The sequence below is a fragment of the Octopus bimaculoides genome, chromosome 12 (genome assembly GCF_001194135.2).
Source record: "Octopus bimaculoides isolate UCB-OBI-ISO-001 chromosome 12, ASM119413v2, whole genome shotgun sequence".
NCBI classification, from domain to species: Eukaryota; Metazoa; Mollusca; class Cephalopoda; order Octopoda; family Octopodidae; genus Octopus; species Octopus bimaculoides.
Genome location: NC_068992.1, coordinates 56,100,657 through 56,111,767, shown reverse-complemented (window position 1 = coordinate 56,111,767; position 11,111 = coordinate 56,100,657). Strand labels below are relative to the sequence as shown.

The 11,111-nt window shown below is 37.5% G+C and overlaps 1 protein-coding gene across 4 annotated transcripts in view; it reads left to right on the top strand.

Annotated features, from left to right (window-relative positions):
• The window catches only part of LOC106884396 (RAB6A-GEF complex partner protein 2), a 16,041-nt gene extending 4,930 nt beyond the window's left edge, over window positions 1–11,111 (top strand). For all 4 annotated transcript variants that reach the window (XM_014935755.2, XM_014935753.2, XM_014935754.2 and 1 more), the window contains exons 2-10: window positions 869–938; window positions 3,937–4,085; window positions 4,465–4,619; window positions 4,986–5,069; window positions 6,082–6,231; window positions 6,993–7,136; window positions 8,601–8,728; window positions 9,406–9,583; window positions 9,876–11,111. In XM_014935755.2, the coding sequence (XP_014791241.1) occupies window positions 3,976–4,085; window positions 4,465–4,619; window positions 4,986–5,069; window positions 6,082–6,231; window positions 6,993–7,136; window positions 8,601–8,728; window positions 9,406–9,583; window positions 9,876–10,099 (1,173 nt within the window). In that variant the 5' untranslated portion in view covers window positions 869–938; window positions 3,937–3,975 and the 3' untranslated portion in view covers window positions 10,100–11,111. The remainder of the gene's footprint in view (window positions 1–868; window positions 939–3,936; window positions 4,086–4,464; window positions 4,620–4,985; window positions 5,070–6,081; window positions 6,232–6,992; window positions 7,137–8,600; window positions 8,729–9,405; window positions 9,584–9,875) is intronic.

The window sequence follows — 11,111 nt, the reverse complement described above, 5'->3', positions numbered from 1 at the left end:
TTCCATGCTAGCATGGGTTGGACGATTTGACTGAGGACTGGTGAAACCGGATGGCAACACCAGGCTCCAGTCTGATTTGGCAGAGTTTCTACAGCTGGATGCCCTTCCTAACGCCAACCACTCAGAGAGTGTAGTGGGTGCTTTTACGTGTCACCCGCACATATATATATATATATATATGCAGAGAGGGGAGAAAGCATGTTTGAGGATCAGAGGCTGGAAAGTATTGGTGAGGAACTTTATGCTGATCATAATCATAGCCTTTGGGGAGTGGTTGGCTAGAGTATCTACATGTGCAGCAACAGCACTGTTCCAGGTGTAGAAGCTGGAGCTGTACTTCATTGTGGATAGTGTAGCCCAGGACTGCCTTTAAGCATTCTACCTCCACCCTGCAAACTGCCTATACTTATAGCAAACCCAAAAGTGCTCCCCTTATAAAAGCATCACTCAGAGCTGAAATCCCCTCCCCCATGCTACACTATTGATTGTGGGCCTTACTTGAGTTTTGTAGAATGTTACTGGAGGCCCTAAAGAGGAAGACTATTTTTATGATGCAATCTTTCCTACGTTGAATATGTTCAATCACTAGGAGAGGTCCTTCGTGGTGATGAACCGTAACATTTGAAGTGAACTTGAGGGCTCTGCTATTAAGTCCCAGTATTGTTATTTAGATTATTTTGTAATATTTTAATTCAATTACAGCATATTTTGATCAGTGCAAATAGTTTTGGAATTATATTCAATACAAACAGATGCCTTTTGCTATTTTCTGATGTATCAAATTATTTAACATGTTTGAAAAACAAGTCACAGAAAATATGAAGAATAACTGTTTAAACTTAATGTCTTAGCAACTTTCTCTTTTCAGGATGGTAGATTACTCAGTCAAATTTTGGATTATGGTAAAACAGGAATATCATTAGGCCTTATATCTATTTGTAAGTAAAACAATAATTGTCTCTTTACCCTTGTAATTGCATTTCTTTTTTTTCTTTTTTCCACACATTATTACTTTCTCACCATTCAAAACAAAAGTGATTAATCTTTTAATTATATATAGACATTATCATCGTCATCATCCCTTTTTCTATGTTTGCATGGATCAGATGGAGTTTATTGAGGCAAATATTCTACAGTCAGATGCCCTTTCTGATTTCAACCCTAATTTGTTTCCAAGAAAAGTAACATTTCCCCATGGCCAGACATTTAACAATATTGGAAACAAAGGACACTGCTTGCATAACGGTGACACTCATTTACAATTATCATATAATGTCAGGATAAGGAGACAGTAGTGCATGCAAACACACAGATACACACACTCACATGAGACCAGTCCATCATATACATACTCAAGAAGATCCAGCCACCATAGCAGAATTGAACCAGTTCTAGTGCTACATAAAAAAGCATTGTTGCTGGTGCCACATAGAAAGCATTCAGTACTTTCTGTGGAGTGGTTGGTGTTAGGAATGACATCCAACTGTAGAAACCATGCCAGAACAGAAACTGGAGCTTGGTGCAGCCCCCAGCCTTATCAGCTCTGGTCAAACTGTACAACCCATGCCAGCATGGAACATGGATGTTAAATGATGATATACGACGGGCTTCTTTCAATTTCCATACTAATGTTGAGCTCTGAGTCACAGTTTCTGCATCAAGAATACAAACAACAGTATCTCAACCGTACAATTCATCTATAGATATAAATATATTCAGACAAAATTACGACACAGAAGATTGTGTATACACACACACACACACACACACACACATATAAATGTACACATGTTAATGTAGGCACTGATGTTGTCATATATACATACAGGCACGTACATACACTCATGCACAACCACACATACATGCATGCACTCATATGCAAGCAGATACCTGCATTTACTTTCACACACATGCATACTGACTAGCACATTCACACATACTTTATACAAGCACTATCTGCTATGTGAATATGCATACCCATACACACACACAAACGCACTAACATATAAACATGCATGTTCATACTGATACACACACACACACACACACATACACACATTGAATCAGTCATGCATATATACATGCTCACATTGCTGCACACACACACACATAATATATACAATTAGTCATAGACACATATACATTGGCACACACACACATATTCACACACCATGTTTGAAATAACCCAATTGATTTATTCTATTGATTGGTTTCTCCTGTTGTAGCATTTTTATGTTATTTCTGTTGACTGAGAAAACAACTGCATTAAATTTTGTGTGTGTGAGAGAGAGAGTGGTCTGATGGAAGCTGCAGAGCTCTTGTCCTCTGTAGGCTGTCTTGGAGACTCTGAGACTAGGAAGATTAGCACCGTTTATGTGTTTGTGGAATTCTCTCTTTCATCATCATCATCATTGCTAGTTCTATGGTTGTTGGGGAAAAAATACTCACAGAGAGAGTTTCTGCTCTCATTCTTGATCACTCTCTCTCTCTCTCTCTCTCTCTTCCCAGGTAACCCTTACAGCAACACACCTGTTTCTGCCCTCTTTCTTGTTAACTCTCTCTGGTTGGATAACCATGTGCCTTCTCTACAGCAAGACATCTGTTTCTGCCTCTCTATCATACTAACCTTTCATCATCTGGTTCAAGATCATCTCCTCCACTGCCTCTTCTCTCAAAGATTCCTTGTCTTGCAAGTTACTTGGTGACCTTGTCAGTGCTGGTGCCACTTAAAAAGCATCCAGTTCACACTGTAAAGCAGTTGGCATTTGGAAGGGCTTCCAGCTGTAAAAAGCATGCTAAAACTGATCTTACCTGTGCTGGTGCCACATAAAAAAACAACCCACTTTGCAGAGTGGTTGGTGTTAGGAAGGGCATCCATGCTGGCATGGAAGGAGGGTGTTAAATGATGAGAGAGAGAGAGAGAGAGAGAATTCCAGAAAACTAACAACTAATATCCAGGGAAAGAACAAGGGTGAAGAAAGGTTAGATCACATTCTTTGGGTTGAAGTGTTGAGATAAAATAAGAAGGACAAGAGGAGGGGAGACCCATGAGTTAGTCAGTTTAGAGGAACAGAGGCCACTGTAGTAGTCATAGAAAAGGCAGAGAGAGAAAACTGTATATCTCTGGGCTAAAAGCAAGTGTATATTCGTGAGCAACTTTATACCAATCAGTCAAAAATTCCTTTCTTTAGATGTGGGCTATAATGTCTGGATGTGGGCTTAGCCGTGTGGTTACTTCGTAATTTGTGAATGATGATGATCTGTATGTGTAGTAGCAGTGGTGCTGTTCCAGATGTAAGAGCAATCTTCTGTTTTGGTCCTCAGTACTTTATAGAAAGTCAGTAGCTGTTACAGTGACTGATGTAATTTGCAGGTCCAAAGAGGACCTACACAATTGCAATAAAATATACAATGACAGTTATTTACAAGCTGAGGAAAATGGTCGTTCTCTACTTGTAGAGGCAATTCCAGGGGAGTAATAGCATTTGATTATAAACAATTGAAAAGAGTAAAAGTGTGTTCTACCCCACCACCACCACACACACACTAAAAGTGATATTTAAATCACTGAGTGGTTGTATGGTTTAGAAGTTTGCTTTCCAACCATATGTTTCTGGGTTCAGTCTCACTGCATGGCTCCTTGGGCAAGTGTCTTCTATAACTTTGGGTCAAGCAAAGCCTTGTGAGTTGATTTGGTGGATGGAAAGTGAAAGAAGCTTGTGTGTGTGTGTGTGTGTGTGTTCTGCATCTTTCATGCACACCTTTACAAACACATCTACAAGTGCCTATTTTCTCATCTCCATATCACCACCAAGCTAAAACATAGCTAAAATATAGAAAACATATAACATAAATATAGAAAATATACAACATAGAAAACATACAGCATTGTGTAAGTTGTGTTGAATCATACTGAACTGTTCTCTTCTGCTTCAGGGTGTGTTGCTGTTGTTGGCTGCTGTTGAAGGAAGCAAGATGATTGATGTGGTGGCCACCCTCCCTCGTGGGCCAGTCTACCTTGCAGGGGAGACAATCCATTGTATCATCACTTTCTCAAATTCAGCTCTTCCTGAATATGAATCTCAGTAAGTATATTTGTTTGTCTTAGGTGGAGGTGTGTCTGTGGCTGGGAGTTGAATTGTTAGTGCTCATGCTTGATACTTATTTGATCAGTCGCTTTTGCCAAACAGCTAAGTTAACAGGGATGTTCACAAACTAGCACTGAACACAAATTCACAAAAATTTTCTGAAAATTCCAAACAATAAAGAGTTTATGAAGGGTTATATGTGAGGCTTGAACCAGAATTCTGCCAAACTTTTTTCTTCGTTAATATGTACTGCTGAAATTGGAGTGCATCTCATATGCCCATAGTGCATTTTTGAAGCCATCAAAAATGAGATATTTTAATAAAAGCCTTGTTTGATTTCTGTGTTTATTTTTATTTTATCCTATTTATCTTCTAGTGGTGAGCAGTATGATGTTCTTGCTTGGGCCAGCGTCCAGATACATTGTCAAAGAACAGTGAGTGAGACGCGTATTGTCTTGCCATCTTCCACTAATTTATCCACTGAAGAAGTATCAACAACAGGCTGTGAGACATCGTTTGTTCCAAACAAAGGTAAGTCCTAATTTTCCTTGAGTATCATTTAAACATCATCATCATCATCATCATTTAGCATCCATTCTCCATGCTCGCATGGGTCGGACAGTTTAACCAGAGTTGTATGCCAGAGAGCTGCACCAGGCTTCAGTCCATTTTGGCTTGGTTTCTATGGCTGGATACCTTTTATGTGTCACCAGCACAGGTGCCTCTTTCGAACCATCCAACCATTGCCAGTATGGAAAGAAAATGTTAAACAATGATGATCACACACACACATAAATATGTGTGTGTTTGTATATTTATCTGTAGGTTTCAGTAACAGTTAATGTAACTAGATCCTAAATATTTTCATTAATATTTATAATTTTGATAATTTTCCAGGAGAAAAAGGTTGTACAGTTCTTTCAACAAAACCAAAAATACTTTTCTGTGACCTCAAACTGGCACCTGGAGAGTCAAAACAATGTAAGTATAAAACTGCCCTTCCCACTCTCTCTCTCTTTCTCTCTCTCTCTCTCACACACACACACACACTTTGTTTCTGTATAAAGATGTTTTGGCTTTGATATTTCACTGAAATGCTAACATTATTATGGACAAAGTTGTAATAAAATTTTCTTTGACATTTATTGACTTCCACAGATATTACTAGCAAACATTAATTACACTATTAACTTCATCTTAAGAGATGAAGTGTTTTTACATATTTACATCATCCATGCTGGTACAGATGTGGCTGCATGGTTAAGCAGCTTGCTTCCTAACCACGTAGGTTCAGGTTCAATCTTACCTTGGGGAAATGATATATAATACCGTACAGTATTATATATCCATTATGGCTGATCTTACCAATCAGTTTTGTACTAGGGGTTCAACAGGATGTTAGATAACAGTCTAATTATGTAACCTTGTGCTCTTCAGTGTTTGCAGTTATGGAAAAAAAAATATGCTGATCGTTTCCACATACTGCTGAGTATATTGCAATAAGCTGCCTGCATCTTGGACTGGATCTATCATATTTAGTGACAAAAATGTTAGTCCCACTTTGGATTTAGATGTCAGGTAATATTCTGGAAAGATCTCAGCATGGCCAAAGCCATTAATGACTACAAGAGCATTAATAACATCTTTGAAGTGATTCACTTAGAATGAAGTGTAATGTCTAGAAAGCTCCATGAAATATGAACCCAAGACCAGTGGTTTAGCAATCCAAAACCTCTATTTAAATTACTCTGTACTATTTGAGTGTGCAGTCTGCCTGGCAATTAACACTTTAGCATGCACTCTAATCCTAATCCTAACCCCTAACCCTAAACTATAACCTATCCCTATCCCCTGACCTAAACACTAACCCAGATCAGGTCATTTTATTGCATAGCTTACAGATACTGTAGTAGATCACATGCTAAAGTAGAACCAATCACTCTATCACGCATCTCTCCTGTTTCAATATTATTCCTTTATATTTATTTTACAGATGAATACAAAGACATTGTACCAGCTGATTCACCTCCTTCCTATCGAGGTCAAGCTATTAAATACTCTTACAAGATCACCATTGGTACACAGAGACTCAACCAACCAACAAAATTACTTCGCATTCCTATTCGTGTTATGGTGCTATTTGGTAGGTATGCTCCTTTTTTTTTTCTTTCTATTATTGCTACATTGTCAAGTATTGGTCAGTTATGTTGAGGAAACTTATTGCTAGAGCACTAAGAAAGAAGACTGCCTCCTTTTTTTCAAAATATATATATATATATATATAAATAATACAGAATGGGACAAGAACGCAAAACATACAGATAAATGATACAAGGAAACACGGACATGTCATTCGGAGTTTTCTCTCTTCAGTCAAGATCCAGATTATCTTTGCAATTTCAGCTGGTTATTCCCCAAGGAAAAAACTAAGCTAAGAACATTAGCTTCCTTGGGAGAAAGCAGCGAATGTATACAAAAACAAGGACAGAAAAAAAACGAACAATGTTACACAAATACAGTAGGAATAATAACGGGACTTAACAACAGATGTCTTTCGACTAAGGACAAATAAAATTAAGCTGGCATATATATAAATAAGGCCTTACAGCTGGGATACAATATTTCACAGGCACAGGGAGAGATAACGATGTTGCATGCACAACAGCCACCCAAAACAAGAAAGGTCAGGCTTGGCTGAACACCGGTCACGTGGGAAGAGAAGAGAGAGGTAGAGGCACAAAAGAATTAGGGAGAGGTGAGAAAAAAAATGACAGGGACACACACTTATATATAGGAGTCTATTCTAGAAATATATATATTGTATTTGTTTACCATAATATGATGTTGAATGTAGGAAAGTAGTATTATTTGCTAATATATATATGCATGTATCTTCTGTTTTAGGGTTAAATGATACAAGTGTTTATAATGAAAACGAAGTAGATGTAGCTCCAACAAACCCATTCTTGAAGCATTCCAGGAAGGAGAATTCTATTTTAGATATGGCATTGCAAGTTCTATCCACAGTCACTACCAGGAAAACTGCTCGTATGTCTGGTTTGAAAACTTTGATTCTTTGTATTATTCAACTTGTTTCCTCTTTTATAAATAGCTTATACGTCTATCCTTTTTTTTCTTTAGCTTTTTCAGTCATTACACTATGGCCATGCTGGGGCACCGCCTTGAAGAATTTTAGTTGAACAAATCAACCCCAGGACTTGTTCTATTTTTTAAGCATAGTACTTATTCTGCTGGTCCCTTTTGCGATACCGCAAAGTTAGAGAGGGATGTAAATACACCAACACCAGTTGTCAAGCGGTGGTCAAATACAGACACAAAGACACACATACATACATATATATATATATATATATATCTGAGTGGTTGGCGTTAGGAAGGGCATCCAGCTGTAGAAACTCTGCCAAATTAGACTGGAGCCTGGTGTTGCCATCCGGTTTCACCAGTCCTCAGTCAAATCGTCCAACCCATGCTAGCATGGAAAGCGGACGTTAAACAATGATGATGATGATGATGATTACTCTTTTACTTACTTGTTTCAGTCATTTGACTGCGGCTGTGCTGGAGCACTGCCTTTAGTCGAGCGAATCGACCCCAAGACTTGTTCTTTGTAAGCCTAGTACTTATTCTATCGGTCCCTTTTGCCAAACCGCTAAGTTACGGAGACGTAAGCACACCACCATCGGTTGTCAAGTGATGATGGGAGGGACAAACACAGACACTCAAACATATACACACACATAAATATATATATATAAATACATATATACGATGGGCTTCTTTCAGTTTCCGTCTACCACTCACAAGGCTTTGGTCAGCCCAAGGCTATAGTAGAAGACACTTGCCCAAGGTGCCATGCAGTGGGAATGAACCCGGAACCATGTGGTTGGTAAGGAAGCTACTTACCAGACAGCCACTCCTGTGCCTATGACGAGTTTCTTTCAGTTTCTGCTTATGGTACTGAACTTGAAACCATGTGGTTGGGAATTAACTTAACAACACTGTCATACCTGCACCTGTTAAACTACAACAACAACAAGAGCACTCATTGAGTGCAAACCTCCACCAAGGCAACACCAACGTCCTCTCAACAATTAGCTAGAGATGATTTTTTAAAATGAGAATATCTGAAATAAACTCTACTGCTCTCATAAACGAGAATACTAAAAATGAACCCAACCGCTCTCAAAAATTAAGTGAAAGAACTGGAAAAATAATCCTTGTCCATTACCAGATTGATCCCAAAATCTAATCAGTTCATGCCAGTCACGAGGCCAAACATTCCTGGAAGTTTCGTCCGAATCCATCCAGCGGTTCTTGAGATATCTTGTCCACAGACAAACAAACACGAGTGAAAACAGTACCTCCATCTTCGTTAAGGCGGAGGTAATAAATTATTAAGAGGAGGATGTTTAAGCTGCTTATTTAGGATTAAAGCTGATCTCTCACTAAGACTTATTTACTGACTCTATTTCTATTCTTCTCTCTTTTTAGGTTTCTACAACATCACAAATGTTCGAGGAAAAGTTGCTCGTTTTCATCTGTTTAAAAATGCATATCGTTTGGGAGAAGATATCAATGGAGTGTTTGATTTTTCAGGTGGTAGTGTAGCTTGTGTCCAGGTAAATTGAATCTCTTTCTCTCATTCTATCTATAATATCTATCGATCTCTCATTTTTTTTTAATGGCCTCAGTCACACAAAAGATGATTGCTGCTTCTTGGTGTGTTAATCTGCTTTTGGATTTCCAATCATCATAATACATGGTTGCAAACCAAACTTTTTAACCATGAATTTTGCTAGAATTCATTAGTTTTATAATGGGATGGCAGGACAAGTGGCAGAAGGAAAAGAGAAATGGCAGAATCGTTACAGCACTGGACAAATAACTTGTGGTATTTATTCTGGCTCCATGCATTCTGAGTTCAAATCCCATTTTTCATTATTTCAAGATCAATAAAGTAACATACTAGTCACGTCCTGGGGTTTATGTAGTCAACTATTCCTGACCAATTCACCCACCCACAAAACAGTGTGGCCTTGTGCCTATGTTAGAAACAAGTGGTTGTTGTTTTTTAATAAAAAGCTCTGGTTATGGTACCATGTAAAAAGCACTTAGTACACGTAAAGTAGTTGGCATTAGGAATGGCATCTAGCTGATAAAAACCAAGCTGGAACAGTCTATGGAATCTGGTGCTTTCCTGTCAAACTATCCAACCCATGCCAGCTTGGAAAACAGACATTAAATGACAAAGACGATGATTTCCATTTACACTTTTCCTTCTCCCTTTCTATTCCAGCTGAGTGTGTCCCTGCAGAGTGAAGAGAGCGTTGCCGAGGAATGCTGTCGCAAAAAGAACCAACCCACTTCCATCACTTTCTATGGCAAACAGCAAGAGATGTGCCTTCATACCCAGCGCACCCACATCAGTATCCCTGTGCCGCTTACTATAACTCCTGGCTTCATTACTGACATAGGTAAGTATAATTGTTGCTGTTGTTTATGAGGTAGTATCAAAGAGTTCCAGGATTAGTTATGCTTAATAAAGAATAACTTATTTGCCTGAGTTTTAACATCATCTCCTTCGAAATAGTCACCTTGCATGGCAGTACACCAGTCCCAGCATTCATGCCACTTTTGGAATCTGGCCTCAAAGTTGTTTCCCATAAGCTGTTGATTTGGTTCTATGTATTTAGTGATTGATTTTGTGGTTTCTTATTCAGATATTCCATCTGTTTTATTGAATTGTTTAATCCTTTCTTTTTCCAGTTTGTCTTCGATGGAGACTTCATTTTGAGTTTGTCACAGTAGTTGATGAAGTACATGACACCGAACAGATTGTAGCAGCTGATGGTTGCTCCATGTGGCAGGGACCGCCAGTACTAAATGTTGAGACAATGGTGTGGGACCTACCTATTAAAATATTTCCTACGAGTCCAATCCATGCATGGAGTGCTACTTTGCTGAAAAGTGAAGAATTTATCCAAGTTTAATGGTTTCCGATAAAAAGGAAGAGAAAGAAAAATCTGTATAATACCTGAATATATTTGTGTGAATGTAAAGGAGGTTGATTGCAGTTGTGTTGACATTAACGAACATTCGTAAAATGTTAGCAGCAAGATATTTGAATCAAATATTACTGTGTTACCTGTGAGGCCTGTAAACCAAGATAAGTTTCGGTCACTCACAACAAATGAAGGGATGTCATCATAGCTTTGTATTATATTGTCCCTGTAAAATCACAGCAACTAAATCTTTATTCACATATCAGCTACCCATTTATTTAATTGACAAAAATGAAAGTTTATTTGAGATAGTTTCTCTGAAAATACTCTCCTGTAGATATCCAGGAATAAACATTGACAAAGTAACTTAGTCATTCTTTATGTTACAGACATTTGAAAGAATCACAAGAGCTCTAGCAGAATTGCTATTTATAAAGTATTTTTATTTTCAACACTTCTATTTTCTGTCCAAATTTTTATTTCCTCACTGAGACATATCTTTTCAAATAAATCAATAAGATTTTAAACGAGTTAAGAAGTAGTTCAAATTCAGCAAAGTAAAACATTTATTTATTGTATTTAATCAAAATTCCATTTTCTAAATTGCTTTCAAAATTCCATATTCTAAATTGCTTTCAAAATTCCATATTCTAAATTGCTTTCAAGATTCCATATTTCAAATTGCTTTGAAAGTATAAACAATTATTTAGTTCAGATAAATGAATGGAATTCCTAGACAATGTGCAATTCCATAACTCCTATAACCAGTTCTATATTTCACCATCTTGTATTGTAAAAAGAAGAAAATTCGGAATAGCCAAAGTATTTTTTTTCTTGCATAGGATCATACACACATTTAAAATATATGATCTCTTATCATTTTTTCCTCATCTCAGTCAGATTTAATTCCACATACTTGTCTTCCAAATATATACCATAGTGTACATGAAATAATTTCTATGAAATATTATTAAACTGAAAAAGAAATTCTATGAAGAAA